The sequence below is a fragment of the Lepidothrix coronata genome, unplaced genomic scaffold (genome assembly GCF_001604755.1).
Source record: "Lepidothrix coronata isolate B3197 unplaced genomic scaffold, Lepidothrix_coronata-1.0 Scaffold31, whole genome shotgun sequence".
Classification (NCBI taxonomy): Eukaryota; Metazoa; Chordata; class Aves; order Passeriformes; family Pipridae; genus Lepidothrix; species Lepidothrix coronata.
Genome location: NW_016690211.1, coordinates 1,747,749 through 1,769,523, shown reverse-complemented (window position 1 = coordinate 1,769,523; position 21,775 = coordinate 1,747,749). Strand labels below are relative to the sequence as shown.

At 42.8% G+C, this 21,775-nt stretch overlaps 1 protein-coding gene across 1 annotated transcript; it reads left to right on the top strand.

Annotated features, from left to right (window-relative positions):
- The first annotated feature begins 3,635 nt into the window (after positions 1-3,635).
- Positions 3,636-17,470, top strand: CAPSL (calcyphosine like). The gene is made up of 6 exons (XM_017811349.1): positions 3,636-3,806; positions 7,611-7,747; positions 8,583-8,760; positions 9,375-9,584; positions 13,420-13,560; positions 17,344-17,470. Exons 2-5 carry the CDS (start codon positions 7,611-7,613, stop codon positions 13,519-13,521), a joined length of 627 nt encoding a protein of 208 aa, XP_017666838.1. The 5' UTR covers positions 3,636-3,806; the 3' UTR covers positions 13,522-13,560; positions 17,344-17,470.
- Positions 17,471-21,775: the final 4,305 nt, after the last annotated feature.

The window sequence follows — 21,775 nt, the reverse complement described above, 5'->3', positions numbered from 1 at the left end:
TAATTTAGTTGTGTTGAACACTAACAACCATGTCGATTTCCTACCAAAGACAAGCAGATGTGTTCCCTTCTCACAGCTGGGGAGCTTCTCCACAATGAAGGTCACAGGCGGCACATTAATAAACAGTGCTATCACATGAAAACTAAATATAGCAAAACACTCAATGCCTCTTTTTTTTGAGACACTTCTTATAATGCTTCTAAGGCATTTCTTATACCTTCCCTCCTGCCTAAATTCAACATGAAATCTGAACTTTTGGAAACTTGAGTTGACAAGTTCTCAATCTCCGTCACGAATTTGTAGATCATGTTAGACCTCATAGCATGTTTTTCTTAGTAGATTCTGTCCACTGCTGAACCACAAACTCAGCAGACAGTTCAGGGTGTTCAGGCAAAACCAAAAATCAAACACGTATGTATTCAGAGCTAGTTAGAAAATGGTGAGGAAAAATTCCAGAGTTCTGATGAAATATCTGTCTCCTTTATGATAAATTCTGAATTCACTGAACTCTGCTTACAGCTTTGTACACAGTAATGGAGCAGGTACAATAAAATAAGCTTCATCACAGCCTGATGCAATCTGAGACACCTGAAAGCATATTAATAATTTTTCAAACTGGTAACTCATTAACCAGCTCAGACATGGCACAGTCCAGTTTTCAGAGGGGCATGTGGAAGGGGGATTAACATCCATGTGTGTCTGTATATGCCTTGGCTCACTGGCAGAGGGCAGAAAAGGCAGCAGAAGGCTGCTGAGTATCCACATGTTAAGTTCACTTATTTCTTTGCTTTCAAGAGCCCATCCTTCTTGTTCTAATCTACATGCACCCTTTTGAAAGTGTGATGGTTTAAAGGTAAACCAGCAGGGGAAATGAACTCAACCCAAAAGAGAGATTCTAAGTCAGAATAACAATTTAATAAAATAATACAATAAGTACAATTATACAGACAAACAATTGGTTTTAACCCACAAAACCCAAATATATAGCCCAGCACCCTGGGGCATGAACAGAGTGGTGTTCTTTGGGCTCCCTGAGTCCAAAGGAAAAGGTGAGGGGAAAACCTGTTGTTGAGAGTGCTGTTGCAGTCTGGTCAAAAGTGGTGATTGCAGTCCAGTTGAGGGTGGTGGTCTCAGTCTGGTTGAGAGCGGTGAGCTGCAGTCTTCCTCTGGATCCCACAAGTGGTAAAAAGGTTCCAAAACTCCAAGTTTATATATTCTCCAGTTCAGGCAGGAATGCTCAGTCCTTCCCTCAGAGCAGGGAATTCCGTAAAAGGGTATGAGGATGCTCAGTCCTTCCCTCAGAGCGGGGAATTCCATAAAAGGGTATGAGGACAGGAACATCTTCCTATCTTGCAGGCCTCTACTGCTAACAATTTCTGGGAAATGGCATGGAAGGCTATAGAATACACAGTTTTGGGTTACACTCATACCATGATGAACTGGTCGCAGCTGTCCTAACTAGGACAGAAAGTCAATGCAAATTCTGCATCTGAGGAATTTCTTTACTGAAGTGGAATGCTGAATTTCAAGGACTGACTTGTTCAATGGAAACCATTTCTCCAGGCCCCAGTGCCTCTGCAAAGTGTGTGGGCAGGCAGCAGGAGCTGCTCTTCCCATGCCAACAGCCCAAATAATGTTTCTAGGCCCTTATCTCTTCTCTATTCCCAGGAGGTCTCTGAAGATCAATTCCCAAAACAAAGCTAGTAGATGGAGGGATTTAACATTTTCACAAGGTCAGTATTTCTGAATCAGTAAATGATCAAATAAACATTGTTTCCTGCTTGTGCATTAATGTGCCATCAGCTGCCAGATTAGAGATATAAAAGCATATTTTAAGTCTTGCACAAGCTTCGGTTTAGTACCAGGAAGTACCTGTCGATGAAAGATAAGCAGCCTGCCAGGGTGCAAGTGGTACTACTCTAGCAATTGCTTGAAACAATTTTCTGCTTTTGCCAGGAAACAATGCACTTTTTCATTCTTGCTTAGTGTTTTATCCATGGCCAGAACTGGGCTTTGCCTCTATTTTACAGAATCACAGAATCAACTAGGTTGGAAAAGACCTCTGAAATCATCAAGTCCAACTTTTGACCTTGTCAACTAGACCATGGCACTAACTGCCACATCCAATCTCTTCTTAAATACTCCAGGGGTGGTGAATCCACCACCTCCCTGGGCAGCCCATTCCAATCACTCTCTCTGTAAAGAATTTCTTTCTAATGTCTAACCTAAACCTCCCGTGGCACAGCTTAAGACTGTGTCCTCTTGTGCTACTACTGGTTGCCTGGGAGAAGAGACCAATCCCCACCTGGCTACAACATCCTTTCAGGTAGTTGTAGAGAGTGATGAGGTCTCCCCTGAGCCTCCTCTTCTCCAGGCTAAACAACTCCAGCTCCCTCAGCCTCTCCTTATAGGACCTGTGCTTGAGTCCCTTCACCAGCCTCATTGCTCTTCTCTGGACCTGCTCCAGCACCTCGATGTCCTTCCTGAACTCAGGGGCCCAGAACCAGACACAGTACTTGAGGTGTGGCCTCACCAGCACTGAGTACAGGGGAAGAATCACTTCCTTGGACCTGCTGGCCACGCTGTTCCTGATCTAGGCCAGGATGCCATTGGCCTTCTTGGCCACCTGGGCACACTGCTGGCTCACGTTCAGCTTCCTGTCAATCCAAACTCCCAGCTCCCTTTCTGCCTGGCTGCTCTCCAGCCACTCTGTGCTCAGTCTGTGAGGCTGCAGGGGTTTGTTGTGGCCAAGTGCAGGACCCAGCACTTGGCCTTGTTAAACATCATACCACTGGATTCAGCCCATCTATCCAGCCTGTCCAGGTCCCTCTGCAGAACCCTCCTACCCTCCAGCACATTTTCCATCTGCTCTTACACTAACTTGTAGGTGCTGCTATTGCCATCAGCTTTGGTCCTCTGTGTTTATCTTGCTGCTGCCCGACAGGACATGACACAGGCTATTTCTTACACCTAAGGAGTCTATCAACATCCTGATTCCTTACCAAGTGTTACATTACCTCACTAACAATGTTTGTGACCTTCTGTAGACAGAGTTGCTAATAGCTGTGTCTAGGCAGAGAACAATTTTTCCTCATCATGTGGGTGTTTAACCTTTTCAGTTTTCTTCTTGCTGCAAATGAACACAAGCCCAGTGTTTCCCCAGAGGTTCTAACCACCAGTGGGTCTACAAAGTGGCAATTAATCAGCAGGAAAAATATATACGCTGGCGAGTTGTTTTTTGTGAAATACAGTAGACAGTCTTTTACTTAAATTCTCCTATTAGGTTTTGAGTGCAAGATTGCACCAGCGAGTTTTTTTCAACCCTGTCAACTATGAAGGTAGGAAACATGTTCTCAAAACATAGCAGAGGCCAGCATGGCAACGCAGCGCCTTCCCACAATCACACCCGGCCTTCTATCTCAGTGCGGGGGTGGCACGAGGTGTTTCCTACTCTCCCACATCCCCCTCTGCCCCTACATGGGCAGAGATGAGAAATGGGGCATTATTTTTAAAATAGATAAAACAAAACGAGTCTCAAAGGCCCACAGCAATTGTACAGGGAAGTAGTATAATTGCAGATTGGGCCACTGCAGCCTCCAGTGTCACCTTGGAGATTACCTGGTAAACTCCAGGCCTCCCAAAAAGGGGGGGCCAAGGCAGCCGGGTGTGTAAACAAGTAGAACGAGATCTATAAGTAAGCTTTGCAGGGAGGCCGCAGAGAGGCAGGTGGGGCACTACACCATCCCGGTGCTCTGAACACCTCCACAGTCCTTGGTGAAAACCTCGCGTTCAGGATAACATTGCAGGTAGAGGATTTTTTTTTTTCTCCTGTTTGTTACCTTGCAATAAATTTCTCCAATCAACCAAAAGCAGGTTTCTAAAATATATATAATTATATATATTAAAATTATGTATTATTATATATAATTTTATAGTAGAATATATCTTAATATTGTGTGATTTATATTTTATTAAAATTATATATTTTAATATATCATTGTATATTCATATATATATGCTATCTATCTATCTATCTATCTATCTATCTATCTATTTGCAAAATAGCAAGAGCAGTAATGTTAACCTGCCAGAAGGCTGGGGATGATGAAGTGAGAGATGGGAAGCTGCTACAGGGTAGCTCAAGTGGGGGTGGTAAGCCAGATTTTTAAAGAGGTGTTTAGATGGTTGTCAAATACTCCTGTAGTTTTCATGCTCTTAATAACTTAATGGAATTATAAGGAGTAAACCAAATATGTGCAATTGGTTTAGGCCACTTAATCTAGTCTCAGATCGTAAGAGCTTGTACATTGGGGTAGGTGGTGTGCTACTAGTGTCTTTGGCCAGGACAGGGGTTTTCTGGAGGCTCGGGTAATCCAGAGGCAAGTATGCGGACTCTGCCTGTCATGCTGCAGCGTTTTCCAGGATTTCATAGGAGGCTTTTGGGCTCAGCTGAGGGATAACATTTAAACAAATGATGCAGGGCTTAGACTGAATCTGACTCTTTCCAGGTTTAATCCTCTGGCACGGAGGAATGTAAAAGGACCTGGTTGCTGAATGGCCCAAGGTTTTGCTGGAAAAACTCAACCCAAAATTTAAGGGTTTGCATTTGTTCAGAATACATGCAATAATTTCTGTTTAGCATGCGCAACACAACATTGCCCATAGAAACAAACAATGATGACAATGTGTGCTATTGTAATTGCTCATAGCCCAGGCTGTTAAGCAAAACAAAACTCTCTAGCATTCAAAATTAAAATAAACACTGCTGATTAATTTTACTGAGGGAGACGTCTGATAATCTTGGGTAAGATATAAGAATTAAAACCATGCACAATTATGGTTATGAGCTGTTCTTATTTTATTAATGTGTTTAATATGTAATACATTTGTACGGTGTACAGAGAATTGTTATATTTAGCAAACCCTGATTGCATCTTTAATTACTTCACATTATCCAAAAAGGGGCAAAAGCAAAATGAGAGGAAAGAGCATGTGATTCCTCCTTCCTTGCACTGATCTGGAATCTGTTTTTTTCAATATGGCCTAAGAAGGGTTTATCTCTAGCTTAAACCAGCAGCCAACAGAAATAGGGAAGTGGCAAAAGTGTTTCTGTGGACCAGGCTTGTGTGCCGCAGGGTTTGTATTTAACTGGTTTTCTGTATTTACTGGATGTGTAGAAAGGCTTCTCAAACAGATACCGCTGTGTGACACAGAAAGCCAGGTCATATTTAAGGTGCTTTAAGGTAAAGTGTAAATGCAATTACTTTGCAAACAGACTTTAATTGCTGAGTTTTGTATAGCATTTGTTGGTATAGTTTGTATATGGTTTATATAGTGTTGTTGGTGGTTATTTTGTTACTGAACATTATAGAGAATGCAGATTTGCAAAGAGCAGCAGAAATATTTATTATTAGTGTTTCTAACCATGATACGCGGGGGGAGGGAAGTGGGAATACCTCTACCTATGGCATTAGTGATATTATTGGAGTGCTCTGACCCACTTCAGAAGGAGCACTGCAAAAAAAATTTGAATAGTTCAAGCATAATTGCAGAATTATCTGACATCTGGAAATTCATTTTGTATCAGGAAACCTGAGCTCTGCCTAATTATTTAGCCAAAATGGATTTAAAAGGGACCTTGCATCTGGACAAATTTTTAATAGGTAACTCTTTAGCCTTGTAAAAAAAAGTAAAGCAGCAGCTAATGATGGGAGAAATTCACTAGAAACAAAAAACACCTTTTAAAAGGAAAATGGTTCAATACTAGAGCAACTTGGCCTGGAGATGGTGAGTTCTCAGCCAGAAATGCTTGTAGATGTAGAAGCAAACTTTTTGTTTATTGCAGAGATAACAGAGGATTGGCCAGTTTCAGTGCCTTTTATTGTGGCACAGGAGATCATAATAGATATCAAATCAGATTATCCCTCCCTAGTCTCAATTCATGAATCTTCCTGCAATGATTGTTTGCAGTATGCTGGAAATGGTTCCGCTGAACCCGAGGCAATGAAATGTTACACTTTTTTCATGGTGTGTGTTTGTGTAGATTTTTGCAGTGTGCAGTGGAGACAAATTATGTCCTCATATAAATACATAACATAGTGTGGAGGCATACTGCACAGTGCTATGCATGCATTATGCGCTCTGTGTATTGAAGTATAGTTGTTATATATTATATATAAGCTATAATGGATAATTATATAATGGAGATATAGTTTGCACTGTGTTTATGTAACCTCACTGTATTTTATATTCTTTCCAGCTAAAAATTTCCCCTTAAGGACAGGTCATTGTTTACAGAAAACATTTTTGGCTGCTGATCTCATGCAGCTGTAAGGTCTTTCTGGTCACTGGTTAATGAGTTCCCAGAAGAACTTTGCTTGTTCTGTCTAAACCAAAGGCCAAAATGGTCTCTATTCTACCTCTCTAGACTTCTACAATCATCTATTACTGAAACCAACTGGGGTGTACAAAACCATTTTATTTTTCTGTTTTTCCAAGCTCAACTGGAGTCATCTGAAGGGTTATAAAATCCAGCATATGTGACATGTGCAGCAGCCATAGCCAATGCTCTGCAGACAGGAGCAGAGTAGTTAGGATGAAACAGTTTGATTCCATGTTTCTCATAAGTTTTCTCTGACTATTTCAATTCACACTTCTGTACATGCGATGACAATGGGATTGGAAGTGCCACGTACACTAATGCCTCACAGGGCTGCCCATCTTCATCTCCTCATCGCAGCACTGCCTCAGCAAGTGGCAGTCTTGGCCCTGAGCATGTGCCCAGGGGCCAGGATTTCGTGTGGTCCTAAAATATTGGTTATGGGCATGGACAGCCCTGGGTTTTTTTAGCACTAGGCAAAAATAGTGCCTGTGGGAGAAGGGGTGACCCTCTGCCAGCCTGGGCATGCTCCTCTTGGTGGTGCTATTGCAACACTGCAGATTTCACAGGCTGGTTTTCTCCCTTTATTCCTCTGAGGGAAGCTGGAAGGCTTGTGTGACTTGGCAGAGTCTGAAGTCCTGAGGTTCTAAATGCTGTGCAAGTTTAAGGTGCTAATTTATTCTGCAGTTGTGTTAAAGAAGTAGGAGGTGTCATCTGCAGGTGATTGCTGTTGCTCAGACATGCCATGGGAGAAAGCTCTGCTCTGGAGAATTTGGGACTTAGTGGAACAAAAGCAAATCTAAGGCAAAGGTCCTCACCCAGGATAATTTTTGTATTCCTGTGGTCAAATGCTAATTGCAAACCTCTCCAGGTGGAGGAGAGGCTTGTCAGGGATGCAGGGAATGTGGAGGTAACCTCACTCTCCTGGCTTCATCCACTGGTTTTCACTGTATTTTCACATTTTAGGCAGAAAGTTCTTACCCAGGCATTCCTATCTAATCACAGGATGGTTGACTGAGCTTTCCTTTCATGGTTCATGGCCTATACCGGCAATTTCCTTTCTGATAGAAGGATATAAGGGCAAGGAAATAGAGAGTCAAAATGAGTTGTCATGAAAGAATTGCCACCAGACCTTGCAGGTGAGGGACTTGGGATGCTCCATATTCTAAGGCAGGTTTCAGCACTATGCCTGAATGTGAATCCATGTCACAAGACTGCTTTTGTCTTTCAGATGTCGGGCACAGCAAGACATGACCGAGACATGGTAATACAGGCTAAAAGAAGCCTGTTGGGAGCTACTGACCCAGTCGAAAAGCTGCGATTGTTGTGTTTAGCGAGGGGATCTGCTGGCATCAAAGGACTTGGAAGGTGAGTCTAAGAAGTCAAATCCATTATTCAGCCTAATAGTTTCAGCTGCAAGAGGCTCACAGGCTTAACAGGGACCAAAATTTGAGTTTCCTGGTTCCAATGCAAACGCCACAACTTACAGCCTGGCCTCGGGGCTCATGTGTTCTGGGCCACAGGACTGGCCTGCTTGCCCGTTGAAGGGATGAGTGGTGTGAATCTCTCATGGGAAGATGATCCTGTGAGACCCAGAACAACTCCTGTCAGGGAGAGAAGGGAAGCTTAAGACACATATCTCTGTTTGGTGTTTTTGAAAATTAATTTAAGTATCTCAGTACAGGGGATTTTATGCTTCTTTTCTTTCAGATGTGATTCCCTTTGATATAATGGTCTGTGTAATGGTCTGTGTAGTTTGTGGGAGGTACCTAGACTCCTTTTGCACCTCAGTCCTAGGAAAGGGGAGCTTTCCGTGAAAGGGGAGCTTTCACACCTTGAAACCCCTCACAGGCCCTATAAACCACAAAGGGATCCAGGTGGTGACCAACTGGAACTTCATCTAAATGCCCAACTTGCCGAAGGCAGAGGGCTATAATGAACAGGAGGACCATGGCAGCCTTCCCCTCATTTACTTTCAGATGTGTCATAATCAGGCACCCAATAGAAACCAGTCACCTCTGCTGCCTATAACTGTGGAGGGTTTTGTTGGTTGGGGGTTTTATTCCTTTCCCCCCGCCCCCCATCAGAAGACTGAACAATGTTACCTAAGTAAAGTGACCCTGTGCTCCAGCACTGTGTTAAACCACTGCAGCATTCTCAATGTTTTCCTGCGCATTTTCCTCAAATGTCATGTTTCCTGCAGAGTATTTCGAATGATGGATGTTGAGAATAGCAGAACCCTTGATTTTGAAGAATTTATGAGGGGATTAAAAGTGTACGCGATCACACTTGACAAGGAAGAAGCACAAAAGGTTTTCCATATATTTGATAAAAATGGCAATGGAACAATTGACTTTGATGAATTTCTTGTTACACTGAGAGTAAGTCTGGAAATTTTTGTTAATACTGCATTAAATGGAGAAAAATATAGCGGAACAGAGCAGAACAAGATAGAATAGAATATTTGCAAATAAATGGTTGTGATTTTTTTTTGATGAATTGCAGCCTTGATTAAGTTACCTAAATTCCTATGTTATAATCTGAGTACCTATGTCGTTCAGCTCATTAATCTCACTTCTTTGTCCGTCATTTTATGATGCATCTCTTTATAACATGAACTAATCCAGGGGAGACTCTCTTTAGTCCACCATGCCGTGGTTGATTTTGGTTGGAGTCTCTTTGTTCTGATGAAGTCTAAACAATTAAGATAGAGTAATTAGTAATTTCTTGTTAGAAATATATAAAATGGGTGGAACAGGAAAGTATTCTATGTAGTATTTTCTCTCTTATTGTCCATTTACTATTGTACTGGTTGACACTGAATAGTCTCAATTACATTGCTTTTTTATGGTGATATATTGTCCTTTCTAGCTCATGGACAGTGTAGACTGCCAGCCATGCACCTCGAAATAGTTTTACTGCTAACAACAGCAGGTACTTGAATTTGGCAAGTAGTTGGCAGAAATAAAATGATTCTGTTAATATTTCCTTACAGCCTCCCATGTCGAATGCAAGGAAAGAAATAATAATGCAAGCATTTCAAAAATTAGATAAGACCGGAGATGGTGTCATAACAATCGAAGACTTACGAGAAGTATACAATCCAAAACACCATCCCAAATATTTAAATGGAGACTGGACAGAAGAACAAGTTTTTAGAGCCTTTCTGGATAATTTTGATTCACCCTATGACAAAGATGGGAAGGTAAGTAAAACACCTAATATCAAGCCATGAAATCACCATCTGACTCAACACTTGACTTATATTATTAAATGTACGAGTGATTGCAGTACCACGCATTTGCATCACATTTATATGGAAAAATAAAGTAGATGCATAGTGTGTGCATAGCACTGCTGGTACAGCTTGCTTGCACATTCTGAGGCAAAGGGGCTCTGCAGGAGGTACAAGAGATTACATTACTAGGCTTGTAACCTTCATGCTAAAGCATGCTGATTTTCAAGATCCACATGAATTGGAGGATTTTTTACTTCTTAGGAGAACAAATACTAGAACTCAGTTCAAAAGCAGTTTCCTTAATATGTTAAATACTTTACAGTTAGTTCTTCTCCATTAGTTCTTCTCAGACATTTGACTCAGAAATCTGTCCATAATAGAGATAGATTTATCTACAGAGAGTTGGAGGGAGGATGGAGTTGGGGGTGCTGCCACCAGCTGTGTGCCCTGAGGAGCCATGAGCTGGGGCAGAACTGCAAGCTCTTCCTGCCCTCTGCCTAAGCTCTCTGGTGCAGGTGCAAAGCCTGGGCAATTTTGGGATGGACTGCTTGTGCATATGCTTTGCAACCATCTCTGAGACAAGCTGTGGTGGTGGGAAATAGTTTTCCCCCCCTGAAGTTATAAAATGGTAAAACCCCAGGGGGTGGTGACCCTTGAAGTTTTGAGGTTTTACCCGGTGAGTGCTTTTGCAAAATATAAACATATCACAAGCAGAACAGAAGAGAAGGTGGTTGTAGTTGTTGTTGAAGAGGTAGCCATGTTGTGAAAGCCACGAGGAAGGGGCTCGGAGCCCCTTCGGGCCTCTGGGTCCCCCAGCCCCCAGCAGTGGGGCTACAGAGACTTGGAACAGTGTAAGACTGGGCTAAGTATCTGTAGCTAAGAGCTGGGGGATGTTTCTTCACTGTGAGCAGCAGCAGCATCAGCAGCAGAGGAACTGCACTGACCGAAGAAACAGTGGCAGAGAGCCAGAAGAGATAAGACCAAGCAACAGTGACAGGCATGCAGCAACACAGAGAGAACTCCTGGAAGGAGAGCTGAGAGAGAGCCAGCAGCAGAGAGAGAATTAGGCTCTACAGAGAGAAAGAGTAAGTTGGGGTAAGAACTGAAATAAAACCCCATACCCATCTGAGACCTCTGAGAAAGGAGGAGGATGATGAACTCTTACTTGAAAGAGTCTTGAATTGCTACAGCACTGCAGAAAGGAGCTGTAAAGCTCAGAAGGAATTCAGAGGGGGTGACCTTGGCCCCCCCGCTGCTTGAGACAGAGCACAGAGCTCTGCAAAGGGGACTTGAATCCCCTGAAGATACGGACCGTCACAAAGACCCCCGTGCTTCATGGTATGACATGGTGATGCGACCTTTGTCCGGGTGAACGCAGCCCACGGAAGAGAAGACCCTCGCTTGAAGACGACAGGCCAGGGGGCTTGGATACCCCCTCGTGTGTACTGGCAGAGATCCAGCTACAGATGCTGCATGGAAGAGAGAGACAGAGAACCTGCTACCTTAGAGACATTGCTGCTCTGAGAGTGGAATGGGATCTTTTCCTTCTTCCCTCCTGGACTTTTATTTGGAAGGGAGAAGAGATTTGATCCATTGTAAATACTTTTATGTCATGGTAGAGATAGTTAAGATTGCATATAATGTATTGTAGTATTTATTTTGTACAGTCATTGTAATATATATTCCCTTTTCCCCATTTTGAGTCTTGTGTAGTGTCTGGAAAAAACCATCTCACATTGGGTTGAGATGTGGGAGGGGGCTTGGACTAGGGAATTGGATTTTGGAGCTCTCAAACCATGACACAAGCCTGCTCTGTTTCCCCTTGTTCTGTGCCTGTAAACTCCTTTTGACTGACCTTAATGCTGGATCTCCATGGTTCACATGGTAATGTTCTCAGTCTGAACAGTTAATAATACCAAACTGGGTAAGGTTTTATCGGTGCTTTGTGGAACATCTTTAACACTTTCCACTCTTGAGGCTGCACCTGTGTGTTCATGCCTGCATTACACTGATGACTTCTACCTGTCTAGTGGCTGGCTACTATACCCAAATCCTTCACTTGCTCTGCTTCCAACACCCAGGCTCTCATTTGTAGAGAGGTAATGGATTTTATTTTCCTTTGGCATGACTTTGCACTTAATAGAGCTGAATTTCATCCCTTATGCTGTTGTGTCATCCTTGGAGCTACTAGTTTTGGGCCAGCTGTCCCCTTCCTTCTCTACAACAGTGGTGATATCTAACAAATCTCAAACAAAAGGTTCCTGCTTTTTGTGCTGAGGTCATCCAGGAACACATTAAATCAATCTCCAAAGTGATCCTTGATGTGTTCAGTGCCTTGTTTTGCTGAGCACCCACCTCTTGTTCAGCAAGCCTGATGTTAGTTCACCTGACTGCTGTTTCTTCTGAGAACTAACTGTGGCTTTCCTGTGCTTGAATCAGAAGACACTAATGATACTGAATACCTAAAATGTTTTTAACAGAAATTCCTCAAGGTAAAGCAATTGCTAAAAAGGTCCTTTTCACTGTGATCTCATGGGGTCCCTCTGAAATAGGTAGGGTCAGCAAGGCTTGTAATCAGTTCATGATGGTAGGACAGTCTATAGTGATCACTTCTCCCTATTGTCATGTTTTACTTAGCTCTCAAACACACAATGCAATCAGAGTAAATATCATAGATTCATAGAATATGATGAGTCAGAAGGGATCCATCAGGATCAGAGTCCAACTCCTGGCTCTGTGCACGACAGCTCAAGAATCCCACCATGTGCCTGAGAGTGTTGTCCAAACACTTCTTGAATTCTGTCAGGCTTGTGCTGTGACCACTTCCCCGGGGAGCCTGTTCCAGTGCCCAACCACCCTCTGGGTGAAGAATCTCTTCCTGATATCCAGCCTAAACCTCCCTGACTCAGCCTCAGGGCATTTCCTCAAGTCCTGTCACTGGTCACCACAGAGTGAAGAGATCAGGACCTGCCCCTCTGCTTACCCTTGTGAGGATGTTGTAGACTGCCATGAGATTTCTCCTCAGTTTCCTCTTCTACAGGCTGAGAACAAACTGAGTGACCTCAGCTGCTCCTCACAAGGCTTCCCCTCAAGGCCATTCACCATCCTCATGGCCCTCCTTTGTACCCTCTTTAATAACGTAATGCCTTTTTAATTGTTTTTTTTTTCTATGTGTTGTTGATTCAAAGAATGACCTACATGGTTCAAGAGTTAAGACATCATGAGAGACATGCACTGTTCATCTGCTAATTTTATCCTTATTTTTTGTAATGGTCATTTTAAAATGATTCCACCTCACAATACCTGTGAAAGATATTCAAAACCCTTAGGTATTTGAAAAAGTAATTACTTCATTAAGTGAGACTTGTTTAGAGCAATGATATTTTCTCTCTATGGGTAGATATAAAGTTCTGAATTGTCTCTGGATTGTATCAGAAACCCCATCCACCTTTATTAATAGTAACACAAAGAATCAGATCATATTGTCCCTGGAAAAAAGTACTTTAAAACATCTGTCTTCTTAGGCAACAGTGATTTTAACTTTAGTTCCTCGTAATGTTAGTGAACTTCACGTTTCATGTCCATCCAAGTGTTCTGTAGGACAAAAGCGTGTGTCTAGGAAAGAAGTGAACTTAAGCAATTTTTCTGTGTCTTTTTTGCCTCCTGTTTGATTCCTTTTTTGTTAGCAACAACACAAAATAGCAGATGTTCTGTTTCCTAAAGAAACACCTCCATGTGTGGTTTTGACTTATAGCATTAAAAGAAAATATTTGTTTTCCTATTTTAAATCTCTCTGTCTCAGGTCACAACGGAAGAATTCATGAACTACTATGCAGGAGTCAGCGCTTCAATTGATTCGGATATCTACTTTATCATCATGATGAAGACTGCTTGGAAACTCTGATAATATGGTTAAAGAAGCAAAACTTGACTTCCACCTTCAGTAGGTTTCTTTGATTAAGTGTATGCACAACAACACTCTCATGTTCCGTAACAACAGTTTTCAGTAACTATGCCAATTACTGTCAATCTGCAGAATTAATTCCCAGATGCTTCAGTAGGCTCAGCTTCAGGGGATTGGAGAATAATCAGAGAGCAGATCTGGCATCCAGCCACCCCGCACATCTGTCCCTTTTCTCCCTACATCCTGGCATGTCTTTTCTTTTCTCAGATGAGCTGCTCCTTTCTTTTCAGACATCTGCAGTAGGTCCCTGAGGCTCCTGAACATATCCCCTCCTCCAGTATTAGATACAGCTCTTTGACAAGAGGAGAAAACCAAAATATTCTGGAAGTGTGGTGGTCTTGCAGGAAAAATCCTTGCTTCCAGTTTAAGAAAACAGCAAAAATACCTGCTGGACAAGGAAAATTACAGCAAGAAGTTCTTTATTGTAGCGCTGGGTGCAATCCTAAGTCACATGGGCCTGGAAAGCACACCACCATTTGAAAAACGTGCCTTTTTGTATTCTCTTGGTTAGAGAAGCTGTTACATGTTCAGTAGGTGTCAGGTATTTTACCTTAAAAGGTAATTTTTCGGACTCAGGAGGGGGTGTTACCCTCCCTCTTGATTGATTTGTGACATACCCTCCCCGTACATTGTACAGGGGGGTCTCTCTGCACACAAAGGCCGTCCACGTGGCTGTGAGTACATTTTTATTTTTATACTTTTCCCTATTCCCGGCCACAAAGTTTCCCTGGCGTCAGGTCCAGACAGGACCTTCCACCTTACCGTTTTCATGATACACCTAAAAAAACCTTGGAATTAAATGAAAGAAAAGAAAATCCCACCCCCTTCTGTTTTCCACTAAATTCATTTTGCTTATAATAAAACCAGATTATTTATTTCTCATAATCCCCCCTTTTTCTCTTTATTCATGGTTTTATTATAAGTCTTTTACGTTAACTGTCTCTGGGTCTTTCCAGTCCATTCCCACTTGGTAATACATCTTGTGCTTCATCCATTCTTTCCGTTTGCTTGGTAAGTTCCCACTCAAGTAATGCATTCTGCGCCTTTTCCATGTCTTTAGTTTGCTTGGGGGCCAGCTGCAAGATCATGATTTTTTGGATTCCCAGGCCTCTGATTGTAGTGGTCTTTGGATCCACTGGCATGGCAGTTAATTGCATTCCTTGGACAACACTAGAAATTAATATCATAAAACATGAGATTAGACAGGGTAGAAACAATAATCCAGAGATAGCACATAATGAGAAAAACCCCACTTGCTTCCAGCATGCCCCTCTGAATAAGTTAGTCCACCACTCTCCATCTACTATGGAATTCCATTTTTGGACTGGTACATGGGCTATTTTCTGGATGTTGGAGGCTATTTCCATTACGGCTTCATAATTATCATAAATTTGTAAACAGCAGTCTGAGGTGTTAAATTGTCCACAGACTTCTCCATCTTCTGCTAAAAGATAGTCTAGGGCTAATATGTTTTGGTATATGGCTGCTCTGCTCTGACACTGTTGTTCGGCTATTAATTCTAACCCCCCTGCAGTCTGATATATGACTATTGCAACTACAGTTTGTAGCCATATGATTCGATTGAGCATATAAATAGGTGTAAAATAACCCCATGTCTCATCCTGTGCCCATGTAGCTGGTCCATAATAATCAATAATTCTCTCAGGAGGCCACTCCTCCTCTCCTCATTTTTGGGTTCCTCCTATTGAGTATCCCTTAATCTTGATATAGGGTATTTTCTCTTTAATTTGTCTTTTTTCTCGGTTAAGGGAGTCGTATAACAGGACTCCTAATTTGTCCCCGCTTTCTAAGGGTAGTAGGAAAAATCCAGGCAAAATTATTCCTATGGCACAGCAGCCTTTCCAATTTTCTGGTAAGATTGTGTATGCTCTTTTTCCACAAATCCAAAAGAGCTCATTGGATGCCTTCCAAAAGTTTTTGGACATGTTATCAACGTTGTCCCAAAATTTCAATATTTCTTTTATTCCGGAAAAAGGGTTTATTTTGGTTTTGTTACATTGGTAGAGTTTCTGGTTTACATCCCACTCACAGCTGGACTTCTTTTTCTTGATCAATAGTCAGTTGGGGCTTGTGGAAAATACTCACTGTGAGTGAAGTTAGTCTTTAGACTTCGTTTGCACGGGGTTTCCCCAACTGGATGTACAAAATTAGTTCCTGTTCTCCGTATACAATCCCTTCCTATCACTGTGGAGCTGAATATCCACCCTTCTGGCCTATTTGCTTTATTATGAGAGAATGTATAAGTTCCCTTGAGTATCTCTCGAGCATCTAGGCTAAAACCTCTCCAGGGCCATTCTTCTGCCATTAAAGGTCCCCCACAAACCAAACAGTGATTCACTCTTAACCCTTTAGCAATTTTCTCTGCTAGATGAACAAATTCTTTCCCACTGCAGGGAGTTCAAAATCTCTGTTCTCCTCTCTTGTTAGTTCAGAATATAAATCATTCAACTGTGACAGTAGTAGGTGATCTTTAGATGTTTTTTGTTTGGAATCTGTGATGATTTCTTCTATTATTAGGTCAGGGACTCCTGACTCACTGATGATGTCCCAACAAATCCATGCCTCACCCACGGGGCAGTATGATCCTAATCGTGCTCCTTCTGACCCTAAATTCTTTGCCACTCCATAGCGCCTGTTACCTACTACACAGGTTTCCAATTCTTTCTTATCGTAACAAGCTTTGTTCACGTTTTCATATGCCATAAAGGTGGTTACGACACCTGTCTCATAGTACGCATTTTGGTAACACTTCTGGCAGTGTTCATCTTCTTGTTCTAGTGTTTGTTTATTCATTTCTTTAATGGTAGCCACCATTATTTCGATCTTATTTCTCTGTCTTTCCTCATCCCTTCGGGCATGCACCTTTTGAGCTTCTTTCAACAACTCGTTCAACCCTTTTTCATTCCAATCCTCTATCTTTTCTAATTTCTTCCTAATATCTGGCCAAGAATGAGTTACAAAACAAACTTTTAATAATTCTTGTCCTGCTCGACTGTCTAACCGTATTCCTGAATATTGTTGTATATTTCTCTTCAGTATTTTCCACCATTCTGATGGTGACTCATCTTTATTTTGCTTTTCATCAAAAGTTTTGACTGTGTTTTGCCCCCGAGGGACCACTTCTTTAATTCCTTTAATGATACAATTACAATAATCGATCATATTTTGACTTCTTTGTCCAGCAGGTATTTTTGCCGTTTTCTTAAATTGGAAGCAAGGATTTTTCCTGCAGTCTTGGGCAGGCTGTTATAAATCTGCCCCAGGAAGTCTGTCCCAAGAGGGTCACATAGCCCTTTCACCTGTAGCATTGCAGGCTCCTGTAGCTCTTGGCTCCTTGAGGAATGCAGCAGCTGCTTATCTCTCTCCTGGGAACATTTGAGTTCCCAGTGCTGGGAGGCTGAAGGGAGAAACAAATCAAGAAGGGGAGACATGGACCAGAACTGCAAAATGTTCTTTAAGACCCTGTTTTCTCCCTGACTCACAACTAAACATGCAGGCATCTTTCCTCTGCATGCTTTTTTTCAAACCCCTGTGGGCCTGTTTATAGATTTCCACTTGCCTTCCCCTGCTTTGATTCCTTTATTTTTGTACTGTGAGATCATTTAACTAATATTTTTCTTAAAGGGGATAAATGTGTTACAGTATTTTTTTCTCTATGTTCTTGGAACATTTGCTGGCTTAGTAACTGTTGTCTGTACATACCTATACTGAAAGTTGCTTACTACTTTTTCGTATTTACAGGGGTTTATGACCAAGCTGTGACTTCTGGGAAGTATAGAGCTTGTAACTTGTCCACCAGATGAAAATTCTCGAGATATCTTTGCTTTTCAGTTCTTTTTCTGATGCTGAATAAAGATTGGAAACCTGTCTTTGTAGTCACACCAATGAAGCTATCTTGGTTTGTCTTTTGTCCTTTGCCCATACAGTGAGGAAATCATGGCTGGGCTTCACGAACGAAGATTAGGGAAAGGTCTCTACCCATGTTTGTTACAAGTGCGCTGGTGTCTAAAAAGGCCAATATGAGATAGGCATGTCTGGTTGCAAAAGGCACAGCAGAAGGACTCCTTAGGTGATAAATTCTGCAAGGCACGATTCTTTCTGCATTGTCTGTTCACCTCGAGAGTGATGCTGCGTGCTTTCTCAAAGGCATCAGCAGCGTTACAGATAGTGTGTCTCCAGACCTCCCAGTTGGAGGCCAGAGTAGACCAGTTATGGTGATCAATCTGGCCAAGGCTGAGATGTTGTTTCAGGGAGTCCTTGTATCTTCTCTTCGAGGCTCCTCTCTTGCGACAGCCAGTGGCAAGTTCACCATAAAGCAAGATCTTAGGGAGGCGGTGGTCCTTCATCCTTGAGACGTGCCCTGCCCAGCACAGCTGTGTTCTCAGTAACATGGCCTCAATACTTGTGACTGCTGCTTGTTCAAGAACAGATGTATTGGTCACATAATCTGACCAGTGGATGTTTAGGATTGTACGGAGACAGTGATGATGGAAGTGTTCTAGGAGTCGCAGGTGGTGGCGGTAGTTGACCCATGATTCAGATCCGTATAAGAGAGTAGACAGCACTGTGGCTTTGTAAACACTGATCTTTGTACTTTTCTTCAACATGTCTATCTTGTATTGGCCTTATTAGCCACCAGCATGCTTGTAACAAATGTGGATAGAGCCTTCCCAAATCTTCCTTCGCGAAGCCCAGCCATGATGACTTTTCTTCAAGTGTTTATTTTGCCAAACTCTTTTATGGAGTTTTCCGAAAGCACTATATGCCTTTGCTAACCTGTTGTCTATCTCTCCGTCGATCTTACCATCCGAGGAGATGAGGCTACCGAGGTAATTAAACTGCTGGACTGATTTGAAATGGTGTACATGGGAATGGTACACAATGGTGCAATGGGGAAATGGTGCACAAAGAAAACTGTTATAAAACAAACAAATAAACAAAAAGAACACTCTGTGTGTGTGCTGTCTAATTATCCCTGCTTTAGTTCTGTTTTTGTTCTACTTTCTGCTTCTCTCTTGTCGTTTGCTGCTCTCCCAGACTGAGAAGCTGCTTCTGTAGCAAAGAGTAACTGGCTTGTGCATGGCAGCATTTGCTCCATTTCAGGTTGGCAGCCAGCTAAAAGCAGTACAGCGTTATAGACCAGACTTTCAAAAGAGCCTTTCTGATGAAGTCTCAGTCTTACTTGGTCTGGGTTGCTAACAGTTCAAACACTGAAGTCCTGAGTGCTTGCTGCAGTGATCCTGTGCAAACCCTGTTTTTGTTTTGTCCCATCATGATCCAGTATAAGCAATAGCTGCTTGAAATTCCTTAGGGAAGGCTGTGCAAATTCAATTATTTTCTTTGACCTGTAAGCCTCCAGAAACTTGCATACTGGCTGACACTGGAAGCTGGTAGAAAAATTCTCCTTATGATTGCCATCAATCATAAGAGGAGCCTTTACTTGCAGCAATGCTGCTGAAGTGCCAAATACATAAAAAACAAACTTACTATCAAATAGGAGCTGTACATGTTTTGGCAGCTTCAGTAGAATCCATTCATTTCTCTTTTATTAATTGATTTTACAACATGCTGTCGTGCTATCTGTCTTCTCTTTCAAATAAAAAGAAAGTATTGTGGATGGACTGTGGGAATCACAAAATGAAAAAAACATTTCCTTTTGACTTGCTATCTCATGTCTTCAGACCCCACAGCGATCTGACATGCTGATATTTAATCAAGTGCAGTTGAAGTTTTAATCTGACTAACTGTAACCAGTTTGTCTTTGATTACTAATACCTTCCAATTTTACTTAATCCCACCAAAATATATATTTTCAGAAAGGAGGAGTAGTACCTAAAGCAACTATTCTTTTTTAAAACCAGCAGAAGCTTTGTCACTGGCCTCTGGGAGTCTTAGCTGAGCCTTTGGTGGCTGGGGAAAGCCAGTGCTGGGGAAAGTGCTGGGGAAAGCCAGTGCTTCAGGACAAGATCTCTACTCTGAGCTTGACTAAAAGGGTTTGTGTGGGGATCTGAAGGACATGAGCCAGGAGAGCTCAAACCCCCTCATCCTGGTGGTGTATCCCTGGCGCTCTCAGAGCAGTTCCCAGCTCCTCAGGTCTGCCTGTGCATGGACCTCATCACTCACTGGGTACATTTCTCAGCATAAGAACATTGTTCACAGACAAGGCATTTCAACATTTGTACAGAACCATGTTTCCAAGGGCTGATTTCAGATTCCTTAGAAGTCAGTGGCAAAGTTTCCTTTGCCTTCTGTAGGAACAGAGTTGCTCTTGGAGCAGTCTGAATAAAAACTGGTAACTGCAGAATAGGCATAGTGTTTCCAGGAGAAAAATTAATAATCTGGGAAGGAGTAACATGATTTTTCACTCTTAATCAGATGCTGTCGAAAACAAATTGGAATCTGTCCTGTACGAAATGTAATTTGATTTATACGTGTACAAATTCATGGAACAAACACAGGCATTGCATCAACTGCTAGGTAAGAAAATCTCTCCTGGGAGACATACAACCATAACGACACATTGAGCAAACACACTGGAGTTTCAAAGGAAGCACTTTTCAGGGCTTAATGGCAGGTTAAAGGGATTTTAAGCAGACATGAAGGATTATCTGGGCTAACAGCAAGTGCCCTTCAGAACCATCCTTTAGCACTTCACTGTCCCTGTCTGCAATCGGGGAGAGCCAAAAATGAAGCTGAAATGCCTGTGCTCATCTGCAGGCTGCTGTATGCTGGCTACAGACCCACCAGATGCAGGAGATAGGTGGAGATGCAGGCTGTCCTGCCAGCCTGTGGCTGCACAGCACACACAGCAGATTTTGGGAGATAGGTGGCAATGCACACCATCATATCTAGTGCTAGCATCAAGATTGTAGATCTTAGTTGGTGTTTCATGTTTGAAGCAGTGTTTCTTCTTTCTGATTGTGCAACAGATGCTAAACAGGATGGCACAAACCATAGGAGCATCTGAGTCTGCGGGGCTGTGGGGCAGTCCCAGAGGCAGAGGTTTCACCTGCACCTTGAGCTCCAGCCTGCCCCCGTGGCACAGTGCCTTGACAGGGATAAATTCTGCCCTCCTCACCAGGCAGCACCACAGCTTGCTCCAAAATTGCTGGTAGAGCCCTGAGGAAAAGGGGGAAAAGGCACCCTTATAACTCCCCTAAAACTCTGCCCCAACTCCCTGCCTCTGCCTGAGCCATCAGAGCATCTCTGTGACAACATCTGACCACCCCAAAAGAACACAAGGATTGAGGGCAAAAAGGTGTGGAACAGCCTTTTCTTCTGGTGTGTTTCCCCGCGAAAGGTGGCACTTCTGCAGCATGCTTCATTGCATTTTGATTTTGCTCTTTTTGTGCTATTAGTGGCTTTGTGTTTTTGTCCTGGAGAGGAAATTTTTGGGGTGATATGGTACAGAATTGTTGTTTGGTTTATACTGTCTCCCGCAGCATAAAATTCTGCTTCAAGAAGCTGAGTTTAATGCAAGCCCCACTCTCTGCCGTATATTCTTAAAACTAGAGCACAAGATATATTCAGTTATCTGATTCATTTTGCTGCCCTCCTGACATAAAGCTCCTGGCAGAAGCAGATAGAAGCGGCTGAAGTTTTGCAGATGAAACCACCTGTGCACACTGCTGTACAAAAGCCTTTACGTAACTCCTTCTACACAATGCCTTCTCAAACCTCTGCAGATGGGTGGGCAGAGCAATTTTGCCATTCCAGAGCTGGGCTCATGGCCTCCCTTGTCAGCAGCTGGCAGAAGGAGCGAGACCAGTGCTTTCAGGGATTCTTGCCTTCCAGCTCCTGTCCTGCCCACTGGGAGCAGCAGCAGCAACAGCAGCAGCACACTCAGCTTTCCCCAGTAAAACAGATAATGCCGAGAGCAGCCCGCCACTGTCAGCAGCTGCCCACTGCCCGTGGCTTTTGCTGTGATTACAGCCCACTCTGTTTCTCCAGCAATCCTCTCTCGCAGGAGCACAGGGTGAGCAGAAAGCAGGTTTCCCAGTAGATTGTACCTAACACCAGCCCCTCGGGCAGCTCAGAGCAGCCTCACTACTCGCAGCAGCCCCTCGACCATCCTGGTTTGCCTCAGCCAGGTTTGAAATCTCCATGATTCCGAAGTGAGCACTGGTTTTGGCTCCAGAGGCGTTTCCACTCTCACGCTAACGGCGACTGCAGG